Source organism: Leptonotus elevatus, chromosome 12 (genome assembly GCF_054856555.1).
Source record: "Leptonotus elevatus isolate MCC_2025b chromosome 12, RoL_Lele_1.0, whole genome shotgun sequence".
Taxonomy (NCBI): Eukaryota; Metazoa; Chordata; class Actinopteri; order Syngnathiformes; family Syngnathidae; genus Leptonotus; species Leptonotus elevatus.
In genome coordinates, this window is record NC_141250.1 from 23,016,577 (window position 1) to 23,035,078 (window position 18,502).

General features: G+C 44.4%; 1 protein-coding gene and 1 long non-coding RNA gene across 4 annotated transcripts in view; one reads left to right on the plus strand and one right to left on the minus strand.

Annotated features, from left to right (window-relative positions):
- Nucleotides 1-18,502, plus strand: part of LOC147165086 (uncharacterized) — a 30,035-nt gene continuing 11,533 nt past the window's right edge. Inside the window, exons 1-3 of one of the 3 annotated variants that reach the window (XR_015096740.1) lie at nucleotides 1-97; nucleotides 2,942-3,151; nucleotides 15,516-15,632. This is a non-coding gene — a long non-coding RNA (uncharacterized LOC147165086). Of the gene's footprint in view, nucleotides 98-2,941; nucleotides 3,152-3,259; nucleotides 3,550-15,515; nucleotides 15,633-18,502 lie in introns of those variants that run through there. The other 2 variants (XR_015096741.1, XR_015096742.1) reach the window with 2 other exon arrangements.
- Nucleotides 7,141-8,298, minus strand: LOC147165087 (zona pellucida-like domain-containing protein 1). Its single transcript, XM_086091865.1, has one exon. The coding sequence runs from the start codon at nucleotides 8,296-8,298 to the stop codon at nucleotides 7,141-7,143; it is 1,158 nt and encodes a 385-aa protein (XP_085947991.1).

Genomic DNA, 18,502 nt, shown 5'->3' on the forward strand with positions numbered 1-18,502 from the left:
AGAAGAAGTCCGAAACAGGAAGTGCGTCTGAACTGAACTGAAACGAGCAGACAACCTCACGCAAATATTTGGGTTCATTCTTGTTCAAGCATCGTCTGTAAGTAATCTATAAGACAACTGTGTCTCTGTAATGAACATGAAAGATGTATATATATGTAGGGTGAATTTTAGATGACGTTTTGTTGACTTAAAATGCTAAGCGCTAATGCTAATTCGATGTCGCTAATTGCTAGCATAAGGCTAATTTTGTTGATATCTATGATAACTCATATGTATGTAAATGCAGACGTTTTTGTATTTTGTATTTCTTTCTGCCGTTTCACAATAGACAACTTCACTACACACCCGGGAAATTGGTTGTTGAAAGTTTAGCTGTTTGGATAAGCTCGCTCCCTCAACTAACAAGACTTTAAGAGCATATTTGAATGTTTGTTTTAAAAATCATGTTTGTTTTTTGTTAAAACAAATTTATGAAAACTAAACTAAAATGAAGCACTTTAGAAAATACTACAACTAATACAAACTAACAAACTCACTCAGAAAACTAATTTAAACTCATTAAAAAAAAACTCAAAAGGAAATTAATTATAATGAAAATTCCAAAACTACGATAACCCTGGTGTGTGCGTTTACTTGTGCAAGGACACCTTTGTGCGCGTGTGATAGAATCTATCTGACTGTCGGTTCCAGGGCCGTGCTGCTCTTGAGTAGAACAGTTGAGGTGGGCCGGCGCTTGTAACGCTTGTGCGTCGCCTTGACCTTGACACGGCCGGTCCACTTTTGGTTTTGCAGTGCACGCAGTGCCGTCGGTTGAGTGCACGGCTGTGGAGTAGATTGGAGCTTCATGGATACGGCAGGCTGAGGGAAGGAGGGGGGCAGTGTGTGTGTTTTTGGGGGGGGGGGGGGGTGCAACTGGATTTCAGGTCAGCACAACACAAATGAAAAGGAAAAGGTCCTCCATCCTCCGGCTGATGTCGTTAGCAGATGCGTGCATCATTACGGCACCGTAAATATCCCGCTGACGTTTATGGTCCTCTCAAGGGCTCACAGCGCTAAAGCCGTCGGATCCGGCTTGATCCTTTTGTCAAAGAGCGACCTCGCCCCCGTCCTCAGACGGATGATTGACTTTGTCCCGCACCAACGGCCAAAAACACGACGCCGCGGACACTCCAGCCGGCGGGAAAAAAAGAACGCAAATGAGTTTTACGTCCACGTTTCAAGTTGACGGAAGGCCGAGTAGTTGTACGGATAAATCCGATCATAAAGAAATCGGCCGACAATTATCGGCAAATTTGACTTCATTCAGATAAACAAGATAATATAGTAGGACTTGAAATATTTGTATTCAAGTGAATTTTGCAAACAAATACCGGCTTACTTATCGGCTGTCGACATCGGCACTTTGTAAATGATTGGTTCGTGGGTATCGGTTGAAAATAGCGTTATCGTGCATCGCTGCCCCTTGCGCTTCTTTGCTGGATGTAACCCGGCACCCTCGCGTTTGTGCGTGTGCCCGAAATAAAGGCGACAGATGAGACGTGGAAATGAAAGGGGTTAAAAATAGGCGCCCGCCGCCATCATGTTGTTAGCGCGGATGGTTTTGTGTGTCAGGTGTTTATGTGCGGACAAGGCCGTGTCTCACGCCGCTCTGGCAACCGTCGCTTCTTCTTCTCAATCGTCTCCTTCCACGACATCGCCGCCTTCATTTGCGTGCGTTGTGGCCTGTTTTTGCTACCGCTAGCATGTGTGTTTTTGCGTGCAGCAGCATGTCGGGTGGGAGGGGCCTGTCGTTGCCAAGTAAGCGCCTCGTTGCCCGCAATGAGCGTCCTGGTCCGGCAAGTTGAAGGTCACCGCTGGTGTTTTGCTCTCCAAGCAGGTTTAGGGTTTCGCTCTCCCTCTCTATTTTCCTCCCCAAGAAAAAAAAGTTGCATGTTGAAGAGGAAAAAGTCGTCAATTTTGTTTAACAAGGTCACGTGTTATACGGTATGTCCTTGGTTTTGCTCTTTGTCAGTTTATTTCCAACATGAGCTTTTGGGGTGGATTTGAAATGTTTGGATTTCTGCTCAGCCGCTTTTTACAGTCCAAGAGTTGTTTGGGGATTGCGGTTGACTTAAGCCTACTGTGCGACATCATCGGCACATTTAATCTTGCGTGCACGCAAGAACCCGTTAAAAGAAACAAACGAACTAAAACTAGTACTAAAACGAACACAAATAAATTAAAATGAAGCCTTTGTTGAAAAAACAAAGCCAAACTAAGTGTCTTGAAAAACAATATTGCACGTCGACGACTGGATAGCAGGACTCGGGTTTTTTCTATGCCCTGCCATGTTGTGGTTTGCGTGTGTGTGTGCGTGCGTGCGTGTGTGTGTGGGCATGACCATGGGGAGGGATGGGTTATCTTTTTATTGTACTATGTATGTTTTCATTATTCAGCACCTTTAATGCATTTGAGTGTATTTGATTTTGCCTCACAGTTCAGAGGTCAGGGGTTCGAATTTGGGCTCCTGCTTTCCTGTGTGCTCACAGCCTCACACGTTCCGACATTGTTTTCATGCAGCAGCGAACGACGCGTGTATGTCCAAATGGACACGAAGACGTAGGATGTTACGGATTACGTCATCACGTAAATTTTGCGATCGTTCCAATTTTTATCACCACCAATTATTTTACCTTTTAAGAAGGCGCTGCCCCTTTAAGAGAGAGCGCGCGACTCGGCACGAGAAGACAGCTTCCTGTTCATGTAAAAAAATAATAATAATAAATTGTCAAGTTGTGTCTGATGCGGTCTGTGAGGCCAGTACGGTGTACTTAATACAATCCATATCGCCGTCAATGGAAAATATGAAAGGTTTATTTAGAAAGCACATTTTTTTGTGTCTGACCCGATGCTCCGACCTCACCGGCGCATTTGACTAACTGCTGGATTGTTTGCCTTCCAGCTGAGTCTCAAAGCTGCTCCGGTTTCTTCCTGCTGCGCACGTAAAACACAACACGCTTGCAAGCCTGACCAAGATTTAGGAACACGCACGAGAGAGACGAGGACACGCCACACATGGAGAACACGACAACTCGCACCCCCCCCCCCCCCCCCCACCCGGTGATGTAGTGCCGGCCGGCGGCACGGGGCTCAGGTGTGCCGCCTTCCGGAGGTAAAAACACGCACACGCACATCAGAAGTGAGGCGTGTAATGGTAACATGATGTTGAAGGCCGAGGCCAAATTGTGCGTGTCATCGCCCGCTTGTGTGTGTGAAATAGTGGAAGTGATGTCATCCAAGCCAGCGATGATGTGTGGCCAGGAATCATACGAGCCAACGGACAGGGTGGCGACGAGTAGCAACATTTTGGAGAGCTTTTTGGATTGGGGCGGATATCTTTACGTGCCGTTATTGTCATGTGTCAATATCATCAATATGTATGTGGAAAGTCGGACGTTGTTCTTGGACAACCCCCAAGACAATTATTCTTTAAAAATTCCACTTCAAAAAATATACCTGAAAATATGCTTCCCCAAATAAAACATAGAAGTAGCTACGAAAAAAAAAAGATGGCCCTTTTTTCCAGCAAACAAAACTATGACTTTTTCTTGGGACAAATACGCATTTTTAGAGAAACTACTTTTCCATCTTAGAAAAATATAATCGACATGATCTCAGTTTTTCTCGAAACAAATCTCATTCTTGTTTTGACATAAAAAAAGAAGACATTTTCCTCTTTCAAGAATAAAGTCAAAATATTGTAAATATAAAAATTTGTTTAGTAACGTGAAATGGTGAAAGTAAATTGGTAATATGAAAAGAAAACCATTTTAAGGTTTAAAAAAAAAGTCGGATATTCACATAAAAATGTTTCCGATTTTTTTAAACAAGAATAATCAACATTGGGAGGGCTTTTTTTTTAAACTATTTAAAAATTATTGTTTTTTGTTTTTTTTATATATATACAGTACATTGGAGCTTGGACTCTCAAAATCCAAGTTCCCTCTTCATGTTGACATGAACAAACAAGTTCTGAATCAACTCGAATGGGTTACTAATTGTACTTTTGCCAAAAAAAACACTTCATAGTTCAAAAAATACAAAAATCATCTTGATCTTAATGGTAAATGGAGTGCGCTTATATCGTGCTTTATCTACAAAATGCTTTACAAAGCCTGATGTTGACTTTCTTGAAGACATATCGGAGTGTACACGCTAACGCTAACGCAGCCGGAAAGATTTTAAAGTAACTTACTTGTTGTACCCTGACTAACGCCCCGCAAGGGGGTTCTTTTGGTCCAGTTTAAATCCATCCACATTGTGTCGTACCAGCTGCTAGCTAGCGCTAAGCTAACCTGGGTATTTCGTCTCCCGTAAACCCGCAGTTTAAAGTCAATTCGCCGCACAAATATTCCCATACACTCGCAGGTTTCACGCTTGAACGCAGCATGCTTACAAGACGCATCGGAATGTTGTCATACAAACATCCTGTGGGGCGATACACACGACAAACTGCAATGTACAACGGCGCATTTGGGTCACATGTAATTTTTTTTAAATGATTAATATTCCAAGAAAAAAACTCAGACGAGAAATACACGTAGCGTAGCTCTAGCCTAATGTGAGGATTGGTCGGTGGTTAATGGGACACCATTTCTAAAATGAAAAGGCAGGATGGAGACGGATTTATTCTTCATTGAAACTTTACTCGTCATACGCGGCAGCTCGAGCGACAACACTTCCTGATCCCCGATCAGCTGACTAACACTAACCAATCAGAAGCGAGCATACCATAGGTAAATGACGGAGACGGAGAGCAGCAGATTCGACACATCAACTTAGCGACTTGTTCAGAAAAATACAAAAATGTATGAATGTGTAAATAATAATTCTGGAAACATAAATGTACAAATGCATATACATTTAACAAATGCACTTAAACGCTTTATCCTCCGTGTGTGGACCTTCGCAAAGCACCACCTTATAAAGTCGCACATTTATAAGTATTTTTCTCACAAATTTGCCACTTTATAAAGTCGCAATTTTGCGAGTTTTTTTTTCTTGGAACATTGCCCCCACGCTCTAAAAAATACATTGAGCCGTTCTGACTTGCATCCAAAAATTCCGATTTGGAGTCCCGTTTTTAACGGCATCTCTATTATGTACATTTTAATTCCATATACAGTTGTATTAAATAACCTCAAGTTACATCATTAAATAGTAACCAAGAAAAAAGTTGCTCGTGCATCGTTTCTTTTGATGCTTGTATGCCACTGTCCACTTAATAAAGCTTCGGCGGTCCATTATTTCCCGCCTGGCCTCGTCTCTTGCGGTCTGGTGTTGTCAGCGCGGCCGGCGCTGAGTGAGTGCTCCGTGTTTATCGGTCCGCGGGGAGAGGCCTGTCATTGCCGGATTCCGGCCCGTGAAGTATGACCTCGCCGCTCGCTCAATTCCCGCTTATCGGGACCGACGGATGCGGCGCGGGCACCGCCGGTCCAAAGTGGTCCGAGGAGGGGTCGGGGGTCAGGCAAAAAGACGTCAGACGCCCCCGTCAAGGTGTCGAGTCTTTCCGCCGTCTAATTCCAACGACAACGAGTGCGCAGGAGGCCCGCCAGCTCACTGGGGGGGTTTCAGGAACTTATTAGGCACGCTGAGGGGATTCGGGGCCTTCGGACTCCTTCCACCTACTAACTAGAATGCTGCTAACTTGGAAATTGGGAAGAGAAAGTCAAAACAGCAAGAAAAAAATGCAAGGTCCATTATGAGAAAACCTATTTTTTGAGAAAAAGAGACATATTTTATATAGTATAGTGTTCCCTCGCTATAACACGGTTCACTTTTGGCGGATTTTTTTAGTAAGATTTTGCATGCATTTTTTTTACAGTAATTATCTATTTTATTAAAATGTATGAAGGTTTGAACATTGAGAATGTTTAAACAAGAGAGAAATGTGAGAAAATGTAAATATCTCGATAAGAAAAGTGCATAAACTGTCGTGAAGGGGTTCGAGCCTTAAAACATTTATAATAAATGTAAAACATAAAGCTAACTCCTTTGCAGATTTCATTTATTGCGGCCATTTTTGGGAACCTAACCCCAGCGGAAGACAAAGGGTCCTATTTTTTTCGATATCAAATGAAATGTTTTTATAGAAATCTACAGAACATATACAGTACATTTCATTTTTAAGTCTATTTTTCATTTTATGTTAATTATATATATGTGTATGTATATATAGTCTTCTTTTTTTTAAATAATATTTTATGGCAGATACTTATAGAACAACAGTTGTTTAATTATTATTAATTATTATTATTATAATTATATCTAAAAATATTTTTGAGAAAAATGTGTAAAATCTGTCATTAGTTTTTTCACGTTTAAAATTTGAAACTAGTCTTATATTTCTTTATAATACCTTTACAAATAGTTGTATTTTTTTTTTTTTATGTTTTTTTAATAATGTATTTTTTAAAAAGTTGTTAAAGTTGTTGTTTTTTCTTGTCTTTTCCAGTTGTTTTCTCGACTTTGTGTTTTTGGATGTTGACCCAAATCATTCCAAATGGCCGCCTTATTGTTTATGGTGGGCCTGCCTGAGTGTGGCCGTGAGTCGGACACACGTCACGCTTGGTCGTTGTGTGTAAGAAAGAACAAAACAGCACAGCAGGCATGTTTTGTTGCTGCACTAAAAAAAAAAGAGCACACGCTTGCTTTATTTTTTTATTTCATACATGATGAGAAATTATATGACATCCGTTTTGTCCTGCTGCAGTTAATGGCTCAGGTTCGGGAGACGCCACAGGATCCGGGTTGAGGTTAGAGGTTTGAGGCGTGAGGGCCGGTTTGTTTTCAGGGTTTCGGGGTTAGGAAAAAGATATTCTCAATAAATTATGGTCACATAATACTTTGAAAGGTACTTTGATTTCACTTTCAAAACATCCCAACAAAGCCACATGAAAAAAAGAAACCAGTTTCTGGCATCTTGTGAAACATTTCACACCATTTCTTTCCCTATGATTTTTTTTTTCCAAAGTGCAGACATGCATGAACACCGAAAGCGTTTTGTTTTGAATTTGATCAATTCTACACGACATTAATGGACGTCCAGAGACGACAAGGTGGAGGAGGCGAATTTACTACTTTGGTTCGTTTGGGGCCTCATCAGTTCCTGAGCTTCTTGTAGAAGATGGCGGCCACACAGAAAGCGACGGCGCAGGCCAAGGCCAGGACGCCGACGGCCACGCCCAGGCCCACGGCCGAGTCGTCGCCCGGGCCCCCCTCGCCGCCCTCCGGGGTCTCCTCCTTGGACTCGCTGCTCTCGGTCTTGGTGGTGAGCTTGGGGGAGGTGATGGTGTACGGCTGGGTGACGTCCAGCACTTCCCTCTTCTTGCGGCGGTTGTTGCACTGCTTGAAGGTGGCGCAAGTGCTGGTCTCGCACAAGCGGGTGATGCAGTGCAGGTAGTACGTGGACATGGTCTGGTTTTGCTGCTCGATGAAGCGGAACGCCGGGAAGTGGAAGCGGGCGCTCTGGCTCTCGCCGTTCTGCAGCACGGTGGTGAGCCGGTCCTGCGAGCACGGCACGAACAGGTTGAAGAAGCTGGAGTTGCTCGGCAGAGGCGAGACGGACGCGTAGCAACGGTCCAGCAGGACGTGGTACTGGCCCGTCAGATTGGTGGCCTTCACCTCCACGTAGACGTCGGTCCGGAGCTCCAGACCCAGCTGGGGGATCACCAAGGGCTCGGTGTAGTCGGCGTCCCGGAAGAGCTCCATGGTCAGGGTGCTGAGGAAGCTGCCGTTGTTGTCCTGGATGGCGACGGAGGACGCCGACACGCCGATCTGCGTGTTGTTGATCAGATACTCTAAGGGGTAGGCGCAGGAGTAGTAGTACTTGAGCTCGGCGTTGTACGTGATGGTCCCGCTGGTGAGGTCCACCGAGCGCACCGTGCCGCTGACGTTCACCGTCTGGATGTTGGAGAAGTCGGAGAAGACGCCGGCGCCGGCCGAGCTGGTGGTGAGGAAGGTGCTGCCGCAGGCGTGCGTGCTGTTGAGCGGGAACTGGAAGCGGGCCACGGGCGGCGACGCCGACTCGTCCAAGGTGGCGAGGCACTCCGGGCCCGTCATGTGGTTGAGGACGAGGAGGGTCTCGTTGTAGCCCGTGTAGATGACGGGGCAGATCTGGATGGCCAGGCCGATGTCGGTGGTGCCGCACTCCACCGCGATGTCGTTCATCTGAGGACGACGGGCGTCGCCGCCACAGTCGGACAGAGACAGCGAACGACTTCTCGCTAGCGTGCACAGAAGCGTTAAAAGGATCTTCATCGTTGCGCTCTCTGAAGGTGGTATCCTCGCACAGGTGACCACTTGGACCGGCTTGGGTGAAAGTGCTTGCGTCAGGTTGGGGGTTATTTTATAGGCAAGTGTCTTCAGGGATTGGACCAAAACAAGGTCAAAGTGATGTTGCCATTTGCGAAGGAGGAGCTGCGGAGCTCCAGAGTGGACCGCAGCCTCGGGGCGATCTCCTGAAATCCGAAGCGCTTGGTTTGTCTTGAAATAGAGAAAGCACACAGAGCTTGGAGATTGTGTTTCCACGGGTTGGAGTCTGGAGTTGCGAGCGCAATGCAATTGAAGATCTTCTGTCCGCGGGCTTCATCTGCGACCCGCTTTGCCTGACCCACTAAACAATGGACATCCACAACACCTTGTCTATTGACCTCAAACTCTACATACGTTTGTTATAGCGCTCAATTGCACTACTTTGAAGTCATAAAAACAAAAGTAACTGCAGAATTCTATGATTCTAGTTCAATACACACGTCGAGACAATAATAACCCGATCATGAACGAAATAATAATTCATCTTTGAAACAATCATCAAACTTTGATGCTACGCCTAATTTAGTTGGCATCGGCAAAAAATAACAAAGGCTTCAGACTGTGCCTCAAATCCCGAAAGTGCAAGTGACAGAATTACGGGAGCTCAAAACGTCAGCTTCAAACCAAAATGTCCGACTTCCTGTACAGTTTCAAGCTCTGGACTCGTTGAGTCTTTTGCTTGCCTTTCTGTCCATCGGTGAAATTGTTGTACTTTTCCCTCGCCCAGTAACTTTCCAGCAAAGTACCAAACCTGGAATTCGCTCAAAATTGCAGCGCTTTGAACCAAATTTGATGACTTCCTGTTTGTTTGTCCTATTATGACAGATTAACACGTCCACCAAATTTTGTGTTAATCGGCGAAACCTGTGCTGATTTCGTTTCAACAGTTCTAGCTTTGGGGCTGACCCTCCCTGCCCCCTCCAACATTATTACAAATAAGAGTTCTGAGTTTGAGCGAAAATGTATACTTGAAAGCAAAATGGCCGACTTCCTGTATAATTTGGGGCATGGGCCCTCGAGACTTTTGTTATGCTATATGACATGTTCACCCAATTTTGTGTTCAGTGTATGAAATGGTGTCAGGGGCAGATTGTTTTTCCTTCTTTTCTAACCCAAGTACAAGACCTCGAATTCCCTGAAAATGGCCTACTTAGAAAATAGTCCTTAGGGAACTGCTTCTTGAGACATGTTTTGTGTGGACTTAATGTTCGTCTGTGTCCCACATGCAAATGTGTCCATTGTGTGCTGGTCAGCTATTGTTGTGTTAAGAGCAGCGTGATACAGTATCAACCTATTGTCGCCACGGAAACAGAATCCCACAAAACTGATGACGATGATAATGCCTTAAGCAATTGATGTGCGCTTACATAAATCCGAGAGACGTAAGACGATGCTTTATACCAGCCACACTGACAATGTTTGAAAATCCCCAAAAACGATCTCATCATTCTTGTAACTTTCTATATTGAAAAAAAAGACAATATTGTAGTTATGGTTTTCCAGAGACAATAATGTTGCCCACACCTCTCAATAGAGGCGACTCCAGAGCGGAAGAGAGTCCAACGTCTCTCAAGAGGACTGTATCTAGTCGGAACCTGTTGACCTTGCACACAAGCTCAGGCTTCTCCCCCTTAGGGTCATTGGAAAACACAATGAAAATCGAGTTGTTGTTGTTTTTGCCCTCCATAAATATGACCTGATTCTTTGAATATTTGAACATGAAAATTGACATTGTAATGGTCTACTTCCGACCTTGCCTCCTGTGGACTTTGACGCTGCAGTTGGGCCCGCCTCTCCTCGCGATCCTGACCCGGTTCACACCAGATAAAATGTCATCTTTTGTTCAGCCAGCTCCTCATCAGCATATTAACTCATAAAATATCATGCGTAAAATGTGAAGGGAAAGGCCCGCCGGTGTGTTTGGATCAAGTGAGGAAACGGCAGCAAAAAAATGTCTGCTGAGGTGAGGTTGCGGGTGCGGACGGGGCTCGCGTACGGGCCACCAGCTTTGCTGGCGGTTCACCTCAAGCTACGACTTATTTTCGAACGAGGATGCCTTTGTTTGTTGTCAGGTTTTAGCCATTGATTGTAAAGTGCAAAATTGTCTTTTCACTTTGAGTTGCAAAAAGAAAACACTCTTATATTTTCAACTTTAAAAAATATTAAATTATATTATAATAAAATAACACAATTTACTTTGAATAAGTTATATGTGATGTTTTTCTCCTCACACTGCAAATTTAGATTTTGGGGAAAAAAGGCTTTATTCTGTATTTAATAAACATAAAGTCCAATTTTTCCAACAAAGTTGTAATTTTACAAGGATAAAGTAAAAAAAGGGAAAAATAGTGATGTCGTTTAAAAAAAACTCCAGAATGTGATGATAACCATAGAACAGGGAATACTATCTTTATTGTTTGCGTGTGCGTAGCTTAGCAAGTCAAATCAACAATTTAGCAGAATAATGTCACACCAAGATCGTGTGACAAGCGTATGTATGTTTCCCTTTACATATAACAGCCGTAACACAAACACACACACACACACAAAATGGCACACAATAGTTGTGCTACATTGTCGCAGCTCTGATTTACGAGGCACTGAATAGTTGTTAGTGAGGCCTGTAGCTGCCTTTCTCTTTCATGTCTGACACACGCACGCACGCACAAACAGACACACACAGACACACACAGTTGTCCTTTCATGTGTGTACAAGGGCAACTGTTGGTCCCAGCTGTTGAAGCAGATATGGTCATCGCACACGCATGCGCACACACGACACAGAGTATATGTGTGTGTGTGTGTGTGTTACTTTGTGTTCGTTGGATAAATCAGTGGTTAGCTTATGAAACCCGTAAGACAGTTTAAAAGTCACATTTTACTGAGTAGATTGGCTTGCTAGAAAAAGGCCGATTTTTAAGCAATACACTTTAAGAGAAACGTCGTATTTTTGTTGTTTTTGTTACGTTTAATATTGTATATGTCAATCGGGGTCCTCGAGGGCCTGCAGGTTTTGGAGGTTTCTCACTTCCAGCGCAAGCAGATTCCAAGATGGTGAGCTGATCATATATCAGCCGTGTTGGAGAAGGGAAACATCCAAAACCTGCAGGACTCCGGCCCTCCGTGCCCACCTCCGGTGTCGTCCATGTTGAATACATTCCTACACATGCGCAGACGGCAGCAACAGGCGCATGTCTCTGGGGTCGGGCTGTAGCGCTGATGGATGGGCCGTGTGTGCATGCCGTTGTTATTGTTGTGTGTGTGTGTGTGTGCGTGCGTGCGTGCGTGTGCAGCAGGTGTATGCACAGTGAGCTGGTCCAGAGCAGCTGGATGGTCTGATTTGAGCTGCAGCAGGGATGGGATCAAGCCACAGCTCATAAAAAAAAAAAACGCACACACACGCATAATCTTTATAGAGGTGGCTCGCTACGACAACTGTGTGTGTGTGTGTGCGTGTGCGTTTGTATAAAGTCTATAAAGGCTTCTTACATAGAGTTGCAGCTGCATGGAGTGCATGTGTGCGCTGGTGGAGGCCGCGTTGCCTGAGTTGTGAGGTGCGCATTCAGTCCCTCATAGAAAAGTTTCATAATAAAATAAAATAAAATACATGAAAAAAGTCCATAAGATTGAATATAGTGAAATCGTGAATCGACCAAAGTAACCAACCAAGCCCTCCAACCAAAGTAACAAAATAATTAAGCAAACAACCAGCTCACTGAAGTAACAAATTAAAAATGGTACTTCATTTATATTGCGCTTTTCCACCTCACAACCAAACAAAGTAACAAAATAAAGCAAGGAACCAACCGACGGAAGCAACCAGCCAACTAACTGATATAACCAACAAAGCAAGTTAATACTTAAGTCAATCTACCAAGCCTACCAAAGTAATAAAGTGCCACCAAATCACTTACAATCAAAATAATAAACCAATCACGGTGTGCTCGTGGTTTGTTCATCTGTAGTCAGTTTTCCATCCAATTTTTTAAGCAAATTGACTGAAAATGCGCAAAACGGACATGCGACTTCTGCCCGTTTCCATCTGTTCTTCTTTTGCGAATATTGAGAGGGGCCTCCGCCGCTGTAGGTGGCGCTATACACCGTAGAGATGTGATCCACCAGTCATTTGAAAGAAGAAGAAAAAAAAACAGGAAGCGACGTCGTATGAGTTTGCTTTTGTAATTCTTGATAAACTGTCGCGCTTCTTTGCTGTTTTCCATCTAAAATTGCATTAATATTCGCTTCTTTAATTGATTCCAAAAAGATTTCAGTTTCGTCGTCCATCCAAACATACTTTATCGACATTGCTTTGGGACTGCAAACGTACGTGTGTCGTCATATCCGGTCAAAGCGTGCCACGTGTATCCGTTCTTGTCAGCGTTTATTCGCAAAACCTGTTTCCATCGCCAAAATTAGCATTTTTCTTTTTTCGATTCGCTTCGAAATTCACCCCCTCTTAGCGTAAAAACTTGTTTTCGAATTTCTAGCGTGTCCATTCAGTTATATTTTCGCATTTCATGAAAATTCGAATAAAAACGGGTAGATGGAAACCCCACTTGTGTCACAATCGAGCAGTCTCAGCTTGGAATCTTGGCTGACCTTTGACCCCCTAACAAGAAGCACTGTAGAAAATGAACACCAAGTGTTGCTTAGTAAGACGCGCTCGATGTCAACTTGGCGTCAGGGTCGCTTTCCCATGACGTAAGAGGTTATTCTTAATTTTTGTGCGATGAAGATTTCATTTCAGATGAAGGCTCAACTCTGCAAAATCTATTTGTGGAATGCGGCTGGTCGGAAATCGAGGCCACTTTGCACATGCAAAAGTCATTAGCACGAGTGTGTGTGCGTCACCCGCTCGGCGTACCTGCTCGCCATAGCGTCGACCGACACCCGCCGTGCTGGAGCGACATCTGCGGTCCACTCCATCATGTTTGTGAGCGCACGGCGGGGTCGGAGCGGGAGACGGATGCAAAAGCAGCAAGTAGAAAAGTAACAAACCAACTAAGCAAACACGGTAACAAACTAAATGAGCAACCAAAGTAACAAATTAGCCAAAGTAACAAAACATCAACCAAAACAATCAAAAGACAAAACGAGCAACCATTAAGCAACGCAAGCGCACACTGTCATGCTACTTTCAGCTGCGGTTTCCATGACGACAGCGATTGATTCACACTCGTGTGCCCGCTCTAAATTATCCGAAGAGGAAACGAGCTGCCAGACGGCAAAGGAGGGCGGAACAGAAAGCGTCCAAGGTGAACGACTCACTGGACGCCACTCAGGAGGGGCGACGGGCCCTTTACGGGCCGACTCGCGGCTTGACGCTTGGCCCGGCCCGGCCCGGCTGGGCGGGTCCATTCCCGTTGCCCCCCAACAAAGCCAGATGTCCGGCGGGGGTGACGGGAGCGTTTCCATTTGGGAAAGCCATCAAGCGCGCTTTACACGTCTGACCTTCACGTCTCCGCGTGCAGTAAATAAAAAATCTCTGGATGAGGCTTGGAATGCCGCGGAGACGAGAGCCAGAGTCCCTCGGAAGAACATCTGGACGTCAGCATGTACTCGCTGGTGGCCTTCCGTAGCGTAGCCTGGTGAGTTTGCTACGCTGGTCCAGCAAACGTGCTCCAGTAGTCAAATAGTAGTTGACCCAGAATGCAAACCAGCAGCAGATACATAATAGTCAGCGAACCAATTCAACACACCAACCAGACAAAATATCAAACAAACAAACCAATCAAGTAATAACTACTAATTACCTAAGCAACTAATGACCAACTGATCAACAAATGTACCAAACAAACCAAATGTACACACCAACCAACCAAAGTAACGCGCCAACCAAACAATAGCTACTAACTAACCAAGCAAGAAACTAATAACCAACCAGCTGACATTCAACCCAAATACAACAACAAACCAAAAACTACTAATGAACCCCAGGAAGAAACTAATAACCAACCAACAAACTAATGACTGACTAACTAACAGACAACCAACCCAATTAACTAATCACCAACCAACTCATTGCTAACCAGACCAAAGTAACACATGAACCTACCAACCAATAGCTACTAACGGCAACTGTCTAATAACTGAACACGGCAATCTACCAAAGTAACCAACCAATCCAAATGACCAACCAATTGAGGTAACAAAACAACCGACCAATCACGCTCACTTCATATTTCTTCCCGTTTCAAGGTGACTGGTTTTGACTAGCACCTCATTTGCCCTTGTCAGTGCCAAATGTGGTTGCACTATTTGGGGCAATCCCTCCTAACCATTCATGACCTCCCCCAAGCATGCGGATAGCCCACACCCTTTCCTTCCTGGCCTAGTTTGTCTTTGTCAAGGACGACGTGTTGATCCTTCTGAGCCTGACAACAATGTCGTTCATTTCAAATTTCAACTCTTATCATTTTCCATTTCATATAGAGCGCTGATTCTGCCTAGCAACAATGTGACGCGACCAATCCAGGGTTCCATCTTACAGTTATGAAAAAGCGAGCGTGGACGAGGGGTGCGGAGAAATGGGGGGTCTCGTCTTGGGGGTCCCCCTTGGCAAAAAAAAAAGAGAGCAGCTTGTTCTGATCCACGAGCAGCTGTGGAAACACGCCGGATCAGGATTTGCCTCCAAACAGCTGGACAAACAACACACACGCAAAACTAAACACACAAACGCACACAAGTCACCAAACTTGCACAACATGGCACACTGTGTGTGCGTGTGCGAGCGCGCGCCCTCATCACCGCCTCGTGACAGACGAGCACTCGTCAGACAACATGGATACACTAAACATTTTCGGCGCTAAACCCGGTTCAAACAACCCAATAGCCCAGTTGAGCGACCGACAGCGGAACAAACCAACCGTCGCCTGAAATAACTAAACAACCATCGAAGCAAAGTAACAAACCAATTAGTGTAGCCAGCAAACAAACCAAACAAGTAACTAAAGCAACAGTCCAAATTTAGTCAATTTCCCAGTCGAGAAAATGAAACAAATCCATCGTATTTGTCCGCCTCCACAGGGGTGCCGGGGGGGGTGCCGGTGGGGGGGGGGGGGGGGGGGGTATTTTTACTCCACAAATTCATATGCAGTGGCTCTTGTATGATGCGATGTTACGGCTCTACCAACGTGATTTTCTTTTTCTTTTTCTTTCTGAAGTGATGCTTTTGGAGTTGCGAGGATTTCGCCCCACGTCGGCGAAACCAACAACCAAAATAATCAAGCAACCCGGCCGGGTGTGGCAACGCGTCATCAGATGTGCTGATCCCATTACAGGTGATCGGCAACGAGCAATGTGGTCAATTGTGAGACACACTCACTCGCTCACTCTCGTTGCGTGTGTTTGCGTGTGTGTGCGCGTGGGACCGCAGATCAGCGAGGTGCTGAAACCTCTCGGCTTCACACGCTCACACGGAAACACAAAGCCTGTTGTAATGAACACATTAGCGTGCATCAGCGACGGCTCAATGGCTATTTATAGGCCGCTTTCATGTACGTGGGCGTGCGTGCTGCGTATCTGGCACGCACGACCGCGCGCCACTAAAACCACACGCTCGTCTTACAAGGTACGACAAGGTTGGCGAGCTTTCGGGAAGAATTCCGCGCTCGCCCCTCCGGGAAAAAAGAAAAAGAAAAAGGAATGCCATGTGTGTCCCAAAAGGTCACCAAGGGAAGCGACCTCCCCCAAGGCACAAACGTCAATGATATATATACAGTGCAGTCGAGATTTTTGTTTTTAAATTGCATCATCTTTTCCTTTGGTAATTGAATTTAAAAGATGGAAAAGCTGATGTCAAATGTTAAGAAGTGAAATAATAAAACAGCTACAATTGATGTTTATTACATATATAAATGCTACAGGAACTTAAACATTTATACGAGGTTCATCTAAGGGGGTGATATTCTGTAGCTGGACTTTTTGAATAATTTCATTATGTATGTTAATGTAAACGATAACAATGAAGCGTTATAATAATTTAATAATATTAATTTTTTTTGTATTTGAATGTTAAATATTTGTTTATTTTTAAACATTACAGTATGTTACTGCAAAATTTTATTAATTTGGTCAAAGAAGCAAAATGATTTTAACACACAGCATTAATTTAGTGATCATAATAAAAAAAAATTTTTTTAATCCACCTCAGTAATTTTGTGTATCTTCAATTAGATTTTTTGTTGCAAAAATAGTAACTGGACAAAAAATCTAATAGTAAAATTAAAATTAAAATTTCCTTTAAGTGTTGCTTTATTTTATTAATTCATTCAAAGCCCTATTGTGAATTGACATTGATAATTGAGTGTATTTTACATTTATTTAAATGTAGTTCCTGTATTTTTGTGTAATGTACACTAATATTTAGCCGTGTATGTTATAATTTTCTCTTTTTCATGGATGTAAAAGCTTAAAGTAATCATTAAAAACAATAATAATTAATAATCAAAATATCGCAATTTTCACAATACAATTGCAATCTTAATGGAATTTGTTGTTCCTATTGGGTGCGCCTGTGACTGTGCACCTCCTTTTTCCTCCTAATCATCAAAAAAGCCAATTCCGAACTAACAACCAGGGCAGCGGTGTTTTTTTTTAAAAAGAAAAAAAAAGTATCATCAGGTCATCTGTCGTCAATATTTGCGGTAATCCTCGGCCGTGTTTCTCTCCGAGTGAGCAACTTTGCGGATTCAAGCTCAGCTGGCCGCTCATGTCTGTCAGCGCAGCTATTACCATCTGCAACCACACGCACACGCACGCACGCGCACCCCCAGTATGTGTGTGTGACCTTGAAACTAATGCTTGAACATTACACCCAACACCTTGCCACGTGAACAAACGTTAGCCTCGAGCTAATGGCCCTTATGGCGCTTATAGCTTTTGTAGCTCTCGCCACATGATTTTCTGCCCGCACGCACGAATGCATTTTCTTTTTAAAGGCCGGGCGGTGACGTAGCGCAGCTAGCCTAGCAAAGTATTTATAGGCCTTTCTGTAAACAAGGTTATTGCGGTGTATAGCTAGCATTGCCAAAGAGGGCCACTCGAGGCTCCCTCTAGTGGTACGTGATCACCACTACCATCATCACTCACATTTTCTGGCCTGAAGTTTTGAATGATAATCCAGACGTTCATTTCACAAACTAACTAGTAGTAGTATCGCAACATTTGGAGCTAATCTGTTTTTGGTTTTTGGTTTTCTCACATTGGGGTGTGGCCAACATTGTATTTAGCTTTCATAAGTCACATGTGTCCAGTTGTTTTCAAATGCATCATTAGTCTAAGTCTCCATTATGGCTTTGTTTTGTTTGTTCCCTGCATCGAGTTGAAGTGTGACACTGCTAAAGCGGCTAGGACAATGTGCTAATGCTACAATGGCTCGCTAACGAGAGACAGCCCCGCGCTAATTGCCCCGCAAAACAAAAGGGACAGCAGGTGTGTGAGTGTGTGGGTGTGTGTGCGTGTGTGTGTGTGTGTGTGTGTGTGTGAGACACTTTTACTGAAAAAGAATGCGCTAACTCAAAATGCTACTGTGTGCATAGCTGGCTTGTAGCGCATCGGCGTGTGTAAGTGTTAAAAATGTTGTGTATGACTTTGTGTGTCTGCACGCGTGTTGCTGCAGTATTTCACGGATACGACAGCTTCAGTGGCTGGCCGACCGCTGCGGCGCCGTCCCGGTGGGCTTGAGCTGTCACTGTGAGGTTGGTAGATTGCAGGAACGTTAACGGCTTGCTAGCTTGTTGGATTAGAGGTAGGTAGTTGTATGACAGGCAGGCAGATTGTTGGAAGTTGAATTGGTTGGTAGATTGTTGGATGGTTAATGGGTAAAAAGATTGTCAGTTTGTAGGTTGGTGGTGGAATTGTAAGTAGGGAGATTGCTGGACTGCTGCTACGCAAGTAGATTGTAGGCCGGTACGCAGCCTCTATGGAAGGGTGGACTTTCATTTTGCCTGGCCCGGAGGACCTCACTCAGGATGCGTCCAAGGTTCAAGTCAGTCCTCAACCGTCCCAGTGACAAATACGACTGCTGGACGACACCAAGGACCCTCGCCCCCTTGGCGGCCGATTGCAGGAAGGCGAAGGCGGATGACGCTGACAAGCCTGACAGCCTGGAGCTCGTCTGCCTGGGGGGAATTTCAAGTGTGAGGATTGG